The sequence below is a fragment of the Rhyacophila brunnea genome, unplaced genomic scaffold (genome assembly GCF_057557595.1).
Source record: "Rhyacophila brunnea isolate RB1 unplaced genomic scaffold, BYU_Rbru_1.0 scaffold_3, whole genome shotgun sequence".
Lineage (NCBI taxonomy): Eukaryota > Metazoa > Arthropoda > Insecta > Trichoptera > Rhyacophilidae > Rhyacophila > Rhyacophila brunnea.
Window position 1 is genome coordinate 9,606,418 of NW_028232965.1, and position 20,739 is coordinate 9,627,156.

The 20,739-nt window shown below is 30.1% G+C and overlaps 2 protein-coding genes across 2 annotated transcripts in view; one reads left to right on the forward strand and one right to left on the reverse strand.

Moving 5' to 3' along the window:
- Syn (synapsin) overlaps positions 1 to 9,547 on the forward strand; it is a 239,066-nt gene extending 229,519 nt beyond the window's left edge. The window contains exons 11-14 of the mRNA XM_085952486.1: positions 3,497 to 3,593; positions 5,966 to 6,133; positions 7,064 to 7,322; positions 9,264 to 9,547. Coding sequence (XP_085808612.1) covers positions 3,497 to 3,593; positions 5,966 to 6,133; positions 7,064 to 7,322; positions 9,264 to 9,433 — 694 coding nt within the window. The 3' untranslated portion in view covers positions 9,434 to 9,547. The remainder of the gene's footprint in view (positions 1 to 3,496; positions 3,594 to 5,965; positions 6,134 to 7,063; positions 7,323 to 9,263) is intronic.
- Positions 9,548 to 15,959: 6,412 nt separating this feature from the next.
- Positions 15,960 to 19,319, reverse strand: LOC147067852 (piercer of microtubule wall 1 protein). The gene is made up of 3 exons (XM_085952487.1): positions 19,310 to 19,319; positions 17,350 to 17,436; positions 15,960 to 16,084 (listed from the first exon to the last, which is right to left on the reverse strand). The coding sequence occupies exons 1-3, from the start codon at positions 19,317 to 19,319 to the stop codon at positions 15,960 to 15,962; spliced, it is 222 nt and encodes a 73-aa protein (XP_085808613.1).
- Positions 19,320 to 20,739: the final 1,420 nt, after the last annotated feature.

Below are 20,739 nucleotides of genomic sequence, written 5' to 3' on the forward strand. Positions count from 1 at the left end.
TTTATTAGATATCGCTACGAACATTAATTCAAATTGTCATAACTGATTTTGGCAAAATTCATGAATTTAAAAATTAAAACCTAACCTAGCCTAACAAATAATCCAGTATAACGGCTATTTTCAAAATTTGTTTGCTGTTGGTCAGTACTATACGACCCAAAGAGGTTGGACGGTCTTTAAATATTCGGCCATATCCGATAAAACATTTCATGGTGAAGTGTGATACGGCGAACTGCATACGTACAAGTTTCCGGACACGGTTTGTCGAATCATATGACGTGTGTCTTTGTCGCCAGTGGTGGACTTAAATATGTAGATGCCGGAGGCACTTGCTGATGTTGAGGCACCCCACGATACAAAATAAAATAAAAACTATAAATTCCAACTACTATGTACCTAGAAAACATATTAACTTACACATCTCTTTCTTAGAATCACATTATGGTGTAACTAAAAATTATCAATAATAAACCCGTAATATTATTAGTGGTTAATTTTATTATATACGTTTATTTATACAAGTGCGGAGTTGTGTTAGCATTAGCTATTAGATTTTGCTATTAGTTGGGTAATATTTTATACATTATATATATATATATATATATTAGGTATGTATATATTTTATACATACCTAGGTACACAATTTATGAGAAATACGCATGTTTTCAATATTTTGGTATACTACTTTAATAAATCTTTAATAAATCCCCCTTTTAAATCCTCTGACGAATCGATCGCGTCATCTGCGCCGAAGAAAATCGCCACTAGTTGTCACCGTGTGTTTACAATCTACATCAGTGGTGGCCAAACCGTGGCGCATTAGATGATTACAATTGGCGCATTGCATCTTTGCGGCTACTTATTCTTTTGATGTAGGCGCCATAACTGTATCCATCTTCATAGTTTCAACACAAAAATATCAATTAAAAAATATCAAATTAAAACTGTTCTTACTCCCTACTTCATTTATCGTTTCTCAATTTATGGCTACGGCCGTATGTTGTAGCTTAGCCACTGGGAAATGCCAATAGAAATGGCGTATTTCAAAAAATACTACCCTATTCTTAGGTCAATAATTATTATAAAACAAACAATATTCGTAGAATGTTTATCACATTTCAAGGGTCAAAAACATAGCTTATAATCAGTATCTTTAGAATTATCTTCAAATGTGTAAATCTTGCCCAATTTTTGAATAATAAAATGCGTAATTCTTGTCAAATTTGGGATCACAAAGATTATAAAATATATTTTTTTATCGTAAATATGTCACTATATAATGTTAACATTAATTTTACTAATGGTTTTGTAAATGCGTTTGAAAATTAATAAATCTTAAAAATATTAACACCACTGCACATGGATGTACCGAAATATGACTATATTCTAACACATTAGAGCGAGAGGTTTAAAAGAATACTATTTTATGTAATAAAAATACTCTATGCAGTCATCAAATGTTTAAAATAAATATAAAGGATAATAAGGCTTCAAAATTATATAAATTGATTATCTACAACGTTTAAGGAATGTCCAGGAACATGCTTTGAAAATAGCATAACATCTCAATTTTGACCTACGCTGAGCATGTGGGCCGATATATTAATTTTAATTTTCTACGCATTTTTTGCATATTATACATTACATATTCAAACTAAACATTTTGTACTATAATGTGAAGTTAAATAATATCGATGTTGACCCGCCTGTGGAAAAAGGGTTAGCTATCACTGATATAAATCATCCATCACGTCATATTATTACAGCGCACATTGCCCACTATCTGCGATGTAAGTATAGTGTTAACATAGTCAATAACAACATTTGATTACATGTATTCTGCTTTTTGTCTTATGGCAGGAACAAGTCGTCTTTAATAAATGATAGGTAATATTTATTTTTTCCTATTTTTTTTTTCATGACCTCAACAGTTTTTTAACACTAAAATCAATTTAGATATCACAGGTCTTTTTACCTTAAAATTATTATTATGTTGAGAAGATTGCTGTCAACCTCAAGATATATAAGAACAGTGTTCATCTTTAGTTGTTTTTATTATATAAGTAATATTCAACGTAACCATTGGAAATAAAATAACATATTTTTTTATAATTCAATGCGATTGAATTATAAAAAAAAACATAATATTAATCGTTCTATTATTGTTTTAGCATTTTATCGAATGGTAAATAACTAAACATGAGATAATAATAATATAATATACTAAATCATCGTGGACAAAGCCAGTTACACACGCGCATAACGTGGCCATGTGTAGCCGACAATACAGACCGCACAATGTTGGAATAATAAAATTGTCGATTACAATCTCCAATATAAAAATATACGGGATATATTGTACTAAAATAAAATGTCTCGTAAATAGTAAATTAAAATATGTATAATGCGTGTGTTGACATTAGAGCATTTTAGCCTGTTTATACGCTCATGGATTTACTGGTGGCAGTACCTACGTATTGTCGCGATTCGCGACCATAACAATACAATGGAAATGTAGCTAAACACGTACTCGTATTATCGTGCAAGTTGCATGACTGTATGCATGGATCAAAAAGTTTAACGGCTTCTGAATTTTCACACGATAGTTGCAACTTGCGTGACATATGTGCATGCGCAGTAGAACGATAGAGACGAACCATACTAACTACAGATACATAGCAGAGCATTTTGACGTTTACCAATTTTCGCAACGCGTCTCGCTTATGCTTGATGAATGGGATTAGCGAGACAGTCAGCACTTTTGTGTGTAAACTGTTATTGTCGCGATAGTTTAATTAATACGCTAATGCTGGCGGTATGCACGTGTACAAGCGCTATAATCAAGGCACTCAGAAATAATGGAAGCTGAAATACCTAACGGGTGTGGAGTAACAGGCAACCGACCTCGAGTGTGGAAGAATGTGGAATGAACTTAAACACGTGTCAAAAATACCCTTGCTCTTCGTTCTGACAACTGCTCTCGGTTTACGCAATGACGTTCATTCAATATTGGTGTATTTGAAGGTTGCATCGCACACTATTGCACGTCTATAATGTGTAGTTCATTTTCGTAGGACACTCACACATTCAAAACCCTGCGTCAAAATGTAGTGTATTGGGGAATACCCTATCGGAATTCTATTTATTAATCAGCTTTTCTGTGGCTATAATACTAGGTATCTAGATTATGATATAAAAATATTTTATGATATATAATTATTCATTATGTTGATTCATTGATAAAAAAGATAAGTCCTCATAACGTAACAAAATAAATATCTTTCCTAAGAGTTTACGAATTATTCTGGTTTTTAGAGACTAGAATATATTAGGTACTTATCGCAAAATCTCTATTTTCGTATTTTATGAATGATAGATTGATTATAAATGATATAATTTGACAAAGTGACATTTACCGACCTAAAATAAGTTTCTACGTCAAAATGATAACAATAGATAAAGGTGTGTTTTAAAAATGTAATTTTTTTGATTTCAGGCGTAAATCTATATCTGGAAACTGGAAGACAAACCAGGGATCAGCGATGTTGGAGCAACTTGGCATGACTGACCGCTACAAGACTTGGGTGGATGAGGTAAGGTTTATAAGAAATGAATTAAAATTGATATAGTATGTACCTAATTACAGTCAACTAACTTCATGAACTCATTGTATGTATTATATTTTATACTTACTACCATGGTTGTAAAGTTAGATAATATATGGTGATATGCGTCCTCTTTTTCATCCATGCAATCGTTTGTATGCCCTTTTTATGCCGCATCTCAATGGCATCAATCTTACTTCTTCTTCTTTTTTTCTGTATGGTCCAAGTTTCAACCCGTCAAGATGGAGAAGACCGGAACCTTGTCCGGAGACCTTTGATACATTTTGACATGGCACTGCAGTTCCATATTATTTTGCCAAAGCCTATCATTGTTGTTAACGCCCACGGTGGCCGCGTTAACTTAAGCGTTGGACTATAACGCCGTGGGTCCCAGGTTCGAATCCTGGGTCTGGCAAGTACCTACACATATTGTTTTTCAATTTGTGTGTCAGGGTATGGATCTAATAGGTTGAGCAAGTGGCTGACATCCATTTCTCGTAAAATAAACAAAATCTGTCAATACAAACGTCTACTCTGTGGAGGCCCATATTATGATCCTATTAGGATCGGACATGGTCGGAAGAAGAAAAAGAAAAAAATATCATTGTTCCGTATGCGATTTATATTCTGTGATTAGGTAGGTACCTACTCTTTAATTATTGTGTTTTTTAATCTATTTACACCTGCGTACCACTGAAAATAGGAGAAACGTTTTGCGGACCGCTTACACAGAAATAAAAAATATTATTTATATAGTAACGTATAATAACTTTTCGTCACGTAAAACCATTAATCTAGTTTAAGAACAAAAACACAATGCGCAAACACTTGCAGGCTCACGGGTTTTGAAGATTTTATCTAGCATTTATTTAACTTTATCTATAGCATTTGGACGCCAAAAATTCGCAGACCACCAGAAAATATCTGCGAACCACTGGTTGAGAAACACTCTTTTAATAATATACACAATGTAATCTAAGAACCCAAATTAACAAAATCGTTAAACATTTCCAGTGTTGATAGTGCGTCGTCATTGATCAATTGGCTGCTTCGATCTAGTATTATCAGTCACGTGGTGTTCCTAATTAAAATAGTGTAGGTACCGAAAAGTTTGAATGACAACGATTATCAAAATATTGAAGCGATAGGCTGTGAAAGATCAATTATACAACGCTAAGTAAAAAGAGGAATAATTTTATACGGATTCGGAATTGGACTGATTAATCGCTTTTATTACATTTTTATGTAACCGTTTACTTGGTTTTAACTGCTTGAGTTTCTTCAAGTAGTAACAAGGACATAATTTTATATATTCATGTGATTCTGATTTATTTGTGTGATATAATATTGGTAAAAGCTGTTTGAAGAGACTGAAGAGAGGGAAAAGTCCCGGGTCGCCTCGGCGTTCTCCGAACCACCACACTACTGATTTTCATGACATTCATTTTGCGTTTGTTTGTCTCAAGTCCGAAGGGTTTGTTTACTATCTGTCAGTGGCGAAGGGTGACTTTTCGAAAGAGGTAGGCTGTGGGAGTAACCATGCTTGTCAGATATATTTGCGGGAAATAAGAAGATAACCTAATATTACTACTGATGAATAGGTACGCTAAAACGAAGAAATTTCAAAAGCTTAATTGGTTTGTTATAATTAGTTCATAAAAATAAGCAATTAGTTTGAATTACTTATGTATTTTCCTAAACATTTATAAACGTAACATACGCTCAAAATATATTACCTATCATCTATAAAAATATCCGTTGTTGTATATTTAAATTATGTTCCATAACAATTTATAATTTAACCCGTAAAACTAGACATTTTAAAATACTTCTATATTTAAAACACAGACTTAGGTAGGTACAATATCAGATATCTAAATTGTCTAATGAGTGAACTAATAAATAAATAAAAATCACGAGTTAAATTATTTTATATTTTCACAACAATCAATACATTTTTATGTGATTGAATCCCATAGAAATTATTTTTTAAATTATCTTCTTTTTAATTATTTTGAATAAATGTGCTCTCGCGACGTAAGCGCTAACAAAACAGCTTGTACATTTGTATGCGGGACGCCAGACATTTTGAAATAATGAGAAAAAAACTTCATATTGAAAAACCCGTCGATTCACGCGAAAATAATCCTATACAATATGTGAAGCGAAACGCGGTCTGTTCGCGAACAACTTCGCAGGTACGCATTACAAACTAGGTAGATCTGCACTTACCTATGGCAAAATTTGATAATAATTATAGGTATGTTGGTAATAAAGAATAAGGATCATAGGGTAATGTTATTAAATACGCTTTTGTGTATTTTGCGACACTCAATAAATTTCTGGTAAATACTTTGCAGGTGAGCGAACTCTTCGGAGGGCTCGAAATCTGTGCTCTGGAGGTAGTGGTGGGCCGAGATGGGAGGGAGTACATTATCGAAGTGAACGACAGTGCCCTCTCGCTTATGGGAGACTCACAAGAAGATGACAGAAGACACATCGCCGATTTGGTTACTCAAAGAATGCAGGTAAATTCCTAAAGCATTTATAACCTAATACATATTTTACATCATCGATTATGAAGTAAAATAGAACGTATGTCCGTAAAGTATAAAATAAACTAATTTACTAATGTACCTGTGTCTAAAATAATAGACATGCATACCTATTTATTTGCCTTAAGCAAATTTTAATAAACATAATTATTTACTTTCCAAATTTGTTAAATAGATATTAAATACATATTATTTGGATTTACGTTCTGGAATGCTAATATTAATAATAATCATTCAGAAATGTGCGGATCCTCCGTATTTTTTCATGATTTGTTTTTTTCTATGTTATTTTCGGTATGTATGCCATATTTTAGTATAATATTGAGTTTAGCAGACTCGAACCCGGGAACCACGAAAATCGCTTTTTGCATCATAGTGGGTTGAGGAGTGGCTAACCCCAATTTCTCGTAAAAACTCTGTGGAGTCCCGTATGAACTTCTCGGTATCGAACACAGTAAAAAAAAAATTGTTTATGCCTTCAAATACCAATTTATCAAAAAAATATTCTAGTACACATTTGGGAATTAATTTATTTTTAAATAATTTAATGTTTGGAAATTACGCCTTGCTATTAGTAATCCTAGATAAAATATCAAAATTAGTATTTTTTTAACAAAATTAATAATTATTATAGATAAAATCATTAATCTATTTTTATTACTGCACTGCCATCTGCTACATTTTATAAAATAAAATTTAATAACGTTCAATAGAAATTTGATATTGCCATCTACAAAACTAATATTTAAGCTATATTAATGTCTTATACTGCCATCTATTGCTAAACATTTGTTAAAACTTTAATCGACTAGAAATAGATTGTCTAAAACTGCTAATAAAAAAAAAATCAACCTATTCTCAACTTCGACTTAACCTACGGAAAAAATAACCTTCATTTTTCAGAGCACTTGTCGTCCAGGAGTAACAGCTGCTACCGCATCTGCCGGTCGTGGACCACGAAGCAGCTCAGTATCATCTCCAAGTGAGGACCGAGCTCCTATCGGTGGTCCTCCATCAGGCCCTCCACCAGCCGGACCGGGTGGAATGATGGCAGCCGGAGGCGGCACCGGAGAGAGGCCACTTCCGCCAATTCCGGCAGAACCTGATCATCCACCTCCTCCTAATCCACCGCTCTCAGCTGTTGGCAGACGAGATTCACAAGGTGTGCATTGTGTACTTATGTTATCATTAATTTGCTGTTGAAAACCTGACCCAAAGATGTTTGAAGAAAATCCTCTTCATTTGAAAATGAAGTTAATAATACAACATTAAAGTAAAAATAAGATGAAATATTGTGTACCATCGCATAATCGCAATTAACATTTGAAAATAGTCCACCATTTCCATTGCATGTAGGTACAGAAAATGTATTCAGTTAAGTACTGAGCTAACATGGAAAATATTTTACTTTTCATGTCATATTAAAAAAAACGTTTCGTAATCGCTACGCACATTCTGATGCAAAAGCTACAATATGCTCCTTCTTTATTAGTCCAATCTCTATAAGTTATCTACCCTGTATATAGGTACCATTTGTTTGTGGTTTGTTCTATGTATGGTGAATTTTTGTGGAATAAAAATATTCATTACTGAATTATTAAAATAACAATAAACATACCGCATTAGCGTAGTAATCGATTGTTTTGATAGAAAATAATTAATAGTCGGAGCAGCGCTTGAGATAGCGATGCAATAGGCTCCATGTAGGTAAGTGATGTCATGAATGGAAACTGTATCAATAGTCAAATTCGCCCTAATTCAAGCGCACTACATGAAATCGCACCTTTACAAAATATGCTCTAGCTTAAAGTGTTCTACTATAATATACAAATCTATTAAATAGGATTATTAAAGAAGTAATAAGATAATTAATAAATATATATCATATTATCTCTCTCTCTGATATGATATTAACGTGAAGCCTTTACTGAGCCGTTTTTAAAGAGGCACCTAGCGGAAAAATACAAAGCTTGCAATTTGAGATTTTTTTTGATAATTTACAATTTCAGCTGTATTAATTAATAAATATGTATCTGAAAACATTAAAAAGAAAAAAAAAATATTTTACGTTGAAGATAAACTTACAATTGTAAAAAATGTGAATATGTTGAATCGAACCGCACTCAATTATTACATATATTTTATGGTCATATTTATTATTACAATTTAGTTTATTAAGTTTTCTAAGCATCACCTAAGAGATTTTTGACTAATTCATCGTTTTAATATTTTTTATACTTATTTATTTTAAAAAACATCGATTTTTATAAAAATATAAATGTGTATAACTTGAAACCCTTTTTATTTATATCAAATTTTACTATAGGTATGGTCCTAATATTGAAGCTCGATTTGATATAAATAAAAAAAAATTATATATTTTTTAAAATCGATGGTTTTTAAAATAAATATAAAAAATATGAAAACGATGAATTCGTCAAACATCTACGACGAAAAATTGAATAAACTAAATTTTAATAATAAATATGATCATAACATATAATGTAATAATAAGATGTGACCCTGCAACGAATTCACATTTTATTACATTTTTTACAATTGTAAGTTTAAATTAAAAAATAAATAAAAAATCTCTTTTATGTTTTCAGATACATATTTATTCAGATTATTCAGATACAAATTGTAAATTATCAAAAAAAAATCTCAAATTGCAAGCTTCGTATTTTTCCGCTAGGTTCTCTGCTGGCGTGCCTCTCCAAATCTTTGATCAAAAGTTGCGATTTCATAGATCACTGAAATTTAAATACATTCCGATACGAATTACCCAATGTTTATATAATAAGAATATTATTCAAAAGAAGTACCTACCAACCTGAAATGTTTAGTGAATTCATTTCATAAATTAAATCATATAATAAATAGTTTTTACAAGTAAATTCACATCAAATGGTTTTGAAAAGGAATACCTATAGTATTCACACCCTTTACCACTTGTTAGGACCGACCCTGGTACTCAAATAAATTTCAGTAAAAATATGACAACAGTTACTCAAAAATAATCATTTTTATCGCAAAGAATTTTCAAATAAAATTTTGAAGCGGAAAAAAAGAAAATTGATATACTATTATATTATTGTTTCAGCCTCACAGAGCTCCACCGTTAGTTCCACATCAGTGCCACGAGTCCCAGAAGTTCCGCAGCGATCTGGATTTTCACGACAGGGCTCCCTCTCTGCATCCGTGGCAGAGGATGCCGAAGACACTATGAAAAATCTTCGCAAAACCTTTGCTGGTATATTCGGCGATATGTAAACAGCGTGTAGTGTCAATACTCACATAAATCGATTCCATTTTTACAGCATTTTAATAAAAAAAATTGACTGTGGCATTGTTATAATATTAATTATTACGAGTAATATAAAGTAATAATTTGCTTTATTTGTATATTTTTTTTTTCAAATGAAATGCCAGTAAATGTTTGTACATACGGTTTTTGTATTGTATAAATTCTGGCGATGCTTCGTCACCCCAGTTCTAACGTGTTGTAAGTGGTATTTATTATATGAGTTTTGAGATAATCGAGTTCGACGATTGAATCTAAATAATTACGATGTTGGTATTTATATCAGAACAAAAAGACTTAAGTCGATTTAATAATATGGTAATGCAATGCTTATTGAAGAGAGACCAAAACTAAAACTACATACACATTTGTGTAATAAAATCAGTTTTCCCTTGCATCAACTTGAAAACGGGGCGACGAGTTATTAACTCTATGACAAAAACTTAAGCGAAATTTTGCATTATCATATAATAATATGATAGGGACGAATTCAAATACTTAGATCCATAAAGTACAAACACCATTTTTGGTTAGTGATTTTTACTGAAGACAAGTTTTGTCAATTTACTGCAGTAGATTTCATTAAAAAATATTATTAATAATAGATATTGTGTTTTACGTGTAAATTGCACTACTTACATAATATTATTGTATTGTATCTAGGCACACCGCCAATATCATTAATCATTTTAGATAGATGTTTATAATATCATTGGAAAAGTCAGACATACTTACCTACAAGCAGAAGGTTATATTATTATATTGTGATGTTCATACCAAATAAAACAAAAACTTTTGTTAGATTGAAAAAATCGAATCACACCTTTAATAAATTCATTTTATTCATTCTCATTACGTGTACAATAATTTATAATTTTCTTATTTAATATCTAGAAAATATAATACGTATTATTATGCTTAAAATAATACATGTAACCGACAATACAGTTGTAAAGCTAATAATTTTGTTTTATAAAATAATCATTTATCTAGTTTTTAGGACTTCATTAGGATAGTGCCATTATTGTAAAATTTTTCTTGATATTAAAATAAAAGTCATTTCTGATATGTAATAGAATATCATCAAGCACAACTCTCATCATCAAAGTGAAGTTATTCTAGTCAATATAGCTGGACATTGAAAAATAATTATTATACAATGCATTTATTATGACAATTCCTACTTAAAATTGTTGAAAAATAAAATAAAATAGTATAGAATGAGTAGAATGCACCAGTCAGGTTTCAGAGGTATTAACGTATTGCCAGGTTGATAGTTCCAAATTAAATATATAGCTATTATTAAGTATTACCACAAAAGACATTAAAACCCATTGATCTGAAGAGAATGGATTAGTAAAGAAAAATTAATTGCTTTCTTTCATTGCAATCTCATTGATGTGTCATACATAATATCATTATTTAAAAAAATATCTTATGAAATTTAAAATTATGGTTTATAATTTTGTGACTACATTCTAGGAATAAAAAAAAAACGTATCCATACTTTTGTTTGATTTCTGTCCAGTTTTATATTCATGAAGCAACAATTAGCGAGATATAAATTTTAAGATGAAAAAACAAAGCTTTCGCAGACAAAAATGATTCTTTTAGTACGATACTAATTTGTATTGATACAATCCTATCGATATGATTTTGATATAAATTTCATTTGATACCGTATCGCAGATTATGATTATTAGTAGTTATTATTCCTGGTTATTTTGTCGTAAGAAAGTCTCAATATCTCGAAGGGAATATGTAAGTCTAGGAAAATACTTTACTTTGACATAAGATTTAACTTGAAAAATACAAAAGTATTCATTATCCTTAACATTAATATAATAATTGAAGAACCACATTTATTATGTGACAAACCAAATAAAATGTGCATTATATACCTACGAGTAAATTAAGTTGAACAAAAACACAAAAGAATGTGCGTTTTAACATTATTATAATATTAATTATGACTATGTAGTGTGAGTGTAGTTAGGGCCGGATTATAATGTTTTTTCTTCTTGTTGATTGATTCCTCTAACAATTCACAATATAATTTACATTCATTTACGATTCAAAGATTTCAATTATTTTTGAACTTGGAATCCAAAATAAAAGATGGCGCATATAATTGAAAATTTTCTTTTCAGCCAAGTAACAAACCAAATACCGTAATTATTGGCAATATTAAAATATTGACAGTTTATAAATGTATCGCTTTCTGGTGATTGGTGGATCAGTGGCTATTTTAATTGATAATAAATGTTAGTAGTTTATCTTTTGGGTTATTGACTACATAATATATGAATTAAAAATCTCTTAAGGCCTCAAAATCCGGTCCTTCGTTTAGTTTTGTTGGTTTTTATCAACAATGCTTAGCAAAAAGTCTAGTATAAATGTTATTCCATTTAGATTTCTTACAACGAAAAGTGTAATGAAAATCAATTCATATAAGTAATGCTAATGTAATTATTATAGAATAAGATTAATATTTGGTACCTACAAAAAAGTATTCATTGCATATTTCGATTAAACTATAATACTGATATCCCAAACGATTATAATGTAATAAATATAATTCAAGAAGATGCCCATGGTACTGAAGTATGTGGTTTTAACCAAAATATTATAGGACATGTTTATTAACAAGGAACATCTCAACGATGGAGAATATCTTCACTGAATGAAAATAGCATTTTGCATCTCGCATTTACATATTACCCATAATCCTAAGTTTTTAATACTTAAAGTATACTCACTAAGCTAAACTTTTTTGCATATTTTTCAAATATTTTATTTAAGAGCCGTTTCTAATCTAATTTCAAATTTATTTAGTTGAGTATCTCACTATTATTAAATAAATAAAAATGTGATTTTACATATCACCAAAAAAGTTTTTTATTGAAATGTGTTAGCTTTTATACAAAATATCTGTAGAAATTTTGTACATTATAAATCATTTATTTTTATTATTGTGTTATACAGAGAATTAATAGGTTTATTAAGTACCAATGAGATTATGTACGGATTACTGATTTAAATTATAATTGAGAATTTAAATAAAGTTACAATTCTTTTTCAAGTGATTTATTTTGTGCTATGAAATTATTATTGTATTATTAATTTCTCGTTATCTAAGTCATAAGTTATAGAGTTGGTTTAATTATAAAATAGACTTAATCCTATTAATTCTCCGATTACAAAGAATTCATCATTAAATAAAAATTATAATAAAAATATTTTTTGTGTATATATTTAAGGCTCAATACTTTTTTTTACAGTCATAGAAAAGTCGGAGCCCGAAACGTATTTGAAGGATTGATATTTTCAATAAATAGAATTAGTGTAGATTTTTAGATGAACAATATAATATTCAATGAAATAAAGAAATATTGAATAAGCCGTTGTTGTTGTTGCTATTTAAAATGTGTATGCAATTGTTAGTGTTCGCGTCAAGGGCAGAAATAAGTTTTTGAGATTATACATTAGAAAATACGTTTAAAATGCTTTGTAGTTTATACAATATAATTTAAAATATATTGTTTTGACTTTAAATATAGAACACTCATAACACTAATAATTAAATTCGATCATTTTTAAAGTTGTACAAAATTACTTACCAAATTCAATAACAGATAATAATCAAAAACCTGTATCTTAAATTATCAATCTACCTATTTATAAATCAATATTATTTATATAGTATTGTAATAACTATTGTAATTTTATCTATTATAGCAATCATTATTTTTATATTATAATTAATACCTTTCATCGGATTTATTTGTAATGGCAATAATTAGATTAGTGTTTAGATGTTTATAAGATTTCCTATAGTTAATTATTTTATTGCTATTATCATGATGCTTTATCAAAAAAAAACATTCTCAGAAACTTTTTTCTGTGCCTTTTTATAACCATTATAAATGATTTAACGTAAGTGGATGTTACATTATATATTCTATTGAAATTATATATGATATGAAATAAATGCAATATTACAAAATGTGTTTTTATTCAATAATTAAGCGTGTGTTATTTATTAGTCATGGTATCAAAGGTAGAACTTATTATCGCTATAAGTGGTTTTACCATTGATAAATTATCCCCAAACTGAAAGTATAATAATATGCTACCAATTATAAATATTGAGGCGAATAGTCCACCTACCAGAGACACCTAGCGGAAAAATACATACTTACATAAAGATTGCAATTTGAGAATTTTTTAATATAAATCAATAGTTTTTTTAAATAAATTAAAAAAAAAAACCTTTAAACTATGAAAAAAAATTCTGTACCTACGTTAGAGAAAACTTAATAAATAATAAATTGTAAGGTTATCTTTGACTTTAAATAAAAAACTTTTTAATGTTTTAGATACCTACGTATTTGTTTCAAAAGAATGTCTAAATTGCAACCTTTGTATTTTCCAGCTAGGTGCCTCTAGTAAGAAGAGTATTGACTTTAATGATTCAATTTATATAATATAATATTTCGTGTCATTGCATTCCTGTTAATTTCGTTTTTTTTTTGTTTTGAAATAAATCAACATTTCCAGATAAATAAAATATAGGATTTAGTTAAACTATCTGTATTTATGCAATATCATACATGAAAATTTCATTTGACGATGGGATCTTTATTGGTGTCAGCAATCTGCTCGTCTTAGTTCAGATACAACTGGAAAACAACTCATGAAAATTATGAGAGGCTCAGTAATGAGTCAAAGATTGAGAAGAACTTGTGCCTATTTTGTGTATATTTTAAAATGTGAGTTTGTTTGGGCTTATATATCGCATTATAGGTCAGTGGTTTCCAAACTTTAACCAAGGTTTTACTAGGTACTTATATTATATTAATTTTTAAATTAATTTGTTTTTCATGTGATGAATGTACTTTTTTTTTCGACCATGTCCGATCCTAATATATCTCAATCAAGGCCCACAGAGTAGAGGATTGTATTAACATATTTTGTTTTTTACGAGAAATGGATGTCAGCCACTTGCTCAACCTATTAGGTCCATACCCTGTCTCACACACAAATTGAAAAACAATATGTGTACTTGCCAGACCCAGGATTCGAACCTGGGACCCACGGCGTTATAGTCCAACGCTTAAGCGGCGCGGCCACCGTCGGCGTTATTACTTGTTTATTAGCACAATCAATTTCAACAGTAGTCAATCCAAATTCATCATCGTTCATTAACAAATGGATACTATCATGGGCCCCATATCCTGAAGCGGGCCCCCAGGCCAGGATCTTTGGCGGGCTCACCTACCTATTGCTGCGGTTAAAGGCAGTGTGGTCCTCTAATGTAGTGTTTCCTAAATTATACACGAGAGTTATCATTTAAGTATATCAATCATCATTTAGGTATCACATCAAATTGCAACGCACAACCACATATTTAAAATATTTAATAGCTTTGAAACAGAGCAGCGCCGACTTTTTTTACTATTAATAAAATAATGGAAAAAGTGCATTAGCAAACTAACCAAGAACTCAATAAATAGATTTTTGTTTGCTTCAATATATCTGCCGCAGAAATCATTTAAATGTGGAAACATGGCGAACTTATTTTTTTGTAATTTTGATTTCCAAAGCTCCAATTTTTTACGAATGCCTTCACTTTGTCTTTTTAAATCAGTGAATGTATTAGTGGTCCTTGCATTGGTGTATTCACTCATTTTTTTTAAATTTCAACCTAATAGACAAGTTTAATAACAAAATTATTGTTCCTAAACAAATTTGCCTTAAATTTCAACATTATGATTTGACCCATTTATTTAATTTTTCACGAGATACTCGTAGCCAGCGCGCATCACAATGGTATAGAAGTAAGGTATTATAGAATAATTAGTCTCCATATTTTAAGACAGATTTTTTGCAAACAACTTTTTATACGACTGTTTTTTTATGTAGTTTATAACTAGCGGCCGTTTTATAAACTATGCATATGCAACTGCAAACCTGTGGCTACATTAAAATTGAGTTAAACTTTTCGCGCCTCCCTTTGCAACACTCCGCGCCTCTCAGTTTGGAAATCGCTGTTATAGGTTATTATTGAAGTAGAGAGAATTCTAATGGACAAGAGAAGGTTTTAGCAGCTAGGTAGTAGTGAAAACACAGAAATTGAGGAATTTAGTTGTATAAAAGACTATTGTAATATATTTCTTTTACCAACCCAACTGGAACCCAGTGGAATACCGTAAAAAAGAAAAAGAATAATACAATTAGATTACAAGTAGATTATAAATGTTCCGCGAGATTTTATAAGATGCCTCAAGGGTACTAATACGAAAAACAAGGTTAGGTTATCACTGGTATATTAAAAAAATCATCAAAAGGATGTATACTTATGTATTACAAATAATATTATCTTACTGCATTATTATCATGACAATATGTAATGCACAGGGAAACGACATTATACGTCTACACTGTATATTTCAGTCGATACAATCATAATTATTATTAAATATCGGTATTGAATCAGTTGTATGGAGGAGGGTCCATTACAGTGTTGAGGGAGTGATTCCTGTACATCCCCGCCGCTGCTAAATGCTTGGAGAATTTTTGCTGCATGGGGAAGTAGACACTCGGTATTGTGTGGTGTCCTGAAATGATATCAAAATAGGTCAATCACTGAGAGGTATTTTACGTTTGTACTGTCAGTGTAAAATTACAGAGAAATTCAGAAAGCTCCTTTTTAAATATTGTAAAAAAATAGCGGTATTGATAATGGAGTATGGTGGCGCCGGTTTATTCACAAACTGTACAGTGTCTGCGATGATCTGGATACCAACAACACGCTAGCGTCGAAACGATAACGCCAGAGGGACGGCGACGTGCTGGAAAACCACGACTTTGGTTATACGGAGTATAAAAAGACCTCCAAACCTTTAACGTGTTCAGCTGGTATTCCAGGACAGGAAGGAGGATATAATATCGCACTTTGATGTAGCACCAATGATAATTAAAATAACAATAAATTGTACTAGTCCATTTGATACATTTTTGCGACCCGGGTTTTGCCTTTCAGCATCTTCAGGCACTGTGCGAACTCACGAATGAAAAATTAATACAGTTAATTCGATTCTGTAGTGAGAATTGCAATTAAAGTTTCATTAAGTCGATAGTATTGATTTTATAATATTAATAATTATATTGATAGTTATTATTGTCTGATAATAACTATTACGATTGAATAAATTTATTATTATATGACATCTTATTTAGGTATGGTCCCAATATTTAAGTTCGATTTGATATAAATAAAAAGGATTTCAAGTTATACCTACACATTTTTATTTTTATAAAAATCGATGTTTTTTAAAATAAATATAAAAATATGAATTAGTCAAAAATCTTTACGAGGAAAAATTTAAAACTTAATAAACTAAATTTTAGTAATAATTAATATGACCATAAAATTTAATGTAATAATAAGATCCGGCCCTATTACAAATTCACATTTTATAACATTTCTTTACAATAATAATTGTAAGTTTATCTTCGACTTAAAATAAAAAATATTTTTCTTTTTCATGTTTTCAGATAGGTACATATTTATTAATTAATACACTTGAAATTGTACATTATCAAAAAAAGTTTCGTATTTTTCCGCTAGGAGCCTCTGGTAGGTAGAAGCATCCCCCTTAATGTACATAATTATCACTTTTCCAATCGATCACATTAAATTTACTGTGTAATATTATTATAAATTAACAGTGGCGCTATTTTATAGCTAACTATTTTGTCAACTGCAGAGAATTTCAAGTTTTTAAATAAAATTTCATTCACTCAAAAAAAAAAGTTTGTTGCTGAAAAGCAACAAACACTATGCAATTAATATTTAAAAGAAAAATATGGTACCGCTTACCGGGAACATACCACCCATATTCCTTAGACGTAGTCCTGTAAAATGGGTGTTGACTTGATGACTGACTTCCATACCCGTCAAATGTTTCTATAACAACAATTATTTATTATTAAATTTAGAACCTATATATTTTATCATTGCGACGCCATTACGTCATAGCGCACATCGGTAAAGTAAAGTTCTATAAAACCCACACCGGTGGAATATATCAATAATCGAAGCAATTTCATTGAATTTAACATAATGTTGACATCTATGTTTTGCACAAATAACGAATGTGTACTAACGTAATCAATTAAAAAGTACTTATAGTTATTTAATTTGCATACTGCTATTAAATTGTTACCAACATTATAACATACATTTGTTTAGTTCACGTTGAACCACGGTAAAAATAGATTTACTTCTCTTCTCGACAGAATTATTTAAAAAAAAAAGAAGTTATTATTTACTTTTACATCTATGACCTTTCACGATTTTTTCACATTCTCACAATGAAATTGTAATAAATTGAAAAAGGTTCACTTACTTATACATTCATATCTTTCAGGAGGCCTTTGAGAAGTCTCTATTGACTGCAGGATATCACACCCTGGCCCGGTGTCATTATGCACTTGACATGAATTCATCGCTTTTTTCTAAATATTTATTAAAAAATCGCAATGAATATTTTTCCAAAATATCTCCGTAAACTCACTTCGATTTATATTTTAGTTTGGCAAACAAAATAATCTTTCTAACACTTTCAACTTTTCCAATACCGCAAAGCATGTAGAAGTGTTGCAGGAACTGATAACCGAATCGACAAAATAAAATTAATTTATTTCGTTGTTATGCCAACGAAACTCATTTATCTGTTTATACAAGGGGATTTCGTGGATTCAAAAGACAAATGAGCGGCTTCATTAATATGGCGTATCCTTATTAATTCCACGTTATTATTTTATTAATAGGTAAATTTAGTTACCTTATCTGTTTAAAGATATTGTACCTGCGTGTAAAACTATTTTCGCTCATAAGAGTAACATGTGGACATCCAATAGGGATTCCAGCACGGGATTACAAATGTTTGAATCCCGGGATTTTGGGATTAACTTTCACAACATTCACAAGTCATTAGTATTCATCTGAAATAACCAATTTTATTAATTGTTATTACACTGAATAGTTTCTCGTTGATTATAAATAGAAATATATGTACGACAATTAATACATTATTTGTAACCCTTTATACATTGATTCTCTCATTATTTATGAATAAATAATATTCGCTTTCCCATAATTTACATATCGGTTAGGAAACAATTTAATATATTAATCTATTTTTGTGCAACTAAACATAGCTTATTTCTGAGTATTTTATATTAACAGATTTTTTAGGAGGAATGGTTGTTAAGAATTCGTGCAGTCTATTGGGTTATTATTATGGATCAAACAGACATTGAAAAACACAGATGCGGGAACTGAAGTCACGCACCTACAGTTTCAAAGACGAGCAGTATATTGCTATTACACAAATCATGACACTGTTCCGCCTTGTTCAAAGAAATATATCATTATCTTAATGTATTTTATAAAATACTTACTAGGATACCGTATTAAAAAAATGAAATGCGTATTACAATTTTTTTTTGGATTATCCCCTAATGTTTACTTATCACTTATCATTACTCTAAACCTAAACTCTGAGAAGATCTTTTAAACACCTGCACATTTTTTAAGAAGTTGATATTGAGTGTATACATAAAATGTAGGTATATATAATTTAGTATTACATGTTTGTAGGGTTCCTCTCTAAATAAACTCGGTTACGTTAAAAAAGAAAATTATTTTATCTCTAAAAGAGATAAGTCTTTTGTGGTGATTTATTTGAGAGGGAAAATCCCCAACAACATCAATGGATCAATGATTTTTGGCAATTGGCTTGCAGTTACAACTATTGGTGGAAGAATTCTTTTACGCTTCCTCATCTTTAGGGCACATGAGGTCTGGATCCGAGGAGTCTTTCAGTATCAGCTGTATATTGTTGTTTTGAATAACGAAATAAATTCCAAAAATTCACATTTTATGTACTTATTTTTTTCTAAATTATTAAAAAAAAGATTATTTTTTAATTAAAAGTATAAAAATCTTTTTAATGTGTTTAAATATTATGGTGATTATTTAAAATTAAAATTATCAATAAAATATATTAAATTTTAGTTTTCAAATTCACTCGTAGAGGCATTGCGTTCACCCTTAAGGCGGAGCACAGTGCTATTGTAGTTCAACCAGAACTATATAATAATATTGTCGCCTCAAAAGCAAAAGGGCACTTGTGCAAAAATAGAGTTTTGAGAAAAACGCATTTTAAGTTTTTTTTGAGTGAAAAAAAAAACATTTGTAGTACCTATTTCTTAATATTTTGAAAGTGACTTACTCAAAGATTGAAATGTATTATTTTTTATTTTTCATATCTTGTGAAGAAAATTCTCGTCACAAGGTCCCCTTTGGTACTGTTCGGTTAATATACTGTACTATACTATATAATTAATAAACTGAATTATTTGTTAGGTTAACCTAACCAAACCTAACCTAACCTAACCTAACCTAACCCAACCTAACCGAACCTTAACTAACCCAAACTAACAAATAATCCAGTTAACGGCTATTTTCAAAATGCGTTTTCCGCTGCCTCCGGTATAACCGAACAGTACCCATTTTTATTATACGTTAATTGAAAATTAGTTTACAAATACACAAGAGACTTTGGTTTTTTTTAATAAATTGTGATTTCATGGATTTAGCTCCACAAGAGCCATTTTTTCTACAATGTAGAGAAAAAAAAATACGAACAAAACAACATTCGTAAGTAAAAACCGTCAAAGTGTCACAAGTGCCCTTTGGGACAACGATATTATTATGACAAATAAGGCCTTTTCATTTATAAAAATATCGATTGTCACAATATAGAATGCTCGTAGTGTAAAATAATTTTGATCATAGTGAAAATACTGAATGATTCTTTCGCATAACCTGTAATTTTAATTTATAAGCAATTAATGATTAAATAACCACTGCAACCTAACCGCAAAAGAAATCATAACACACAATTAATTTATGACGGAAGTTTATTAGCATGCACCCATGAAACAAAATCAAAGTTGGAATAATAATTATATCACATAAAATTCTGTGAAACATCTACAATAATTAATAGATTAGAAAAAAAAGATTTTAGATTGACAGATGGATATGATTTGGTCTCTTGAAAAATTGAAAACCTACATAAAAAAATATTATGACCAGTAAATTATGCCCTGAAGAGAGAGTGTTTTTTTTGTTACAAATAATGCATTTAGAATACATTCTACGTTCCATTATTTCACTCTTAATGAGCTTAATACTTAC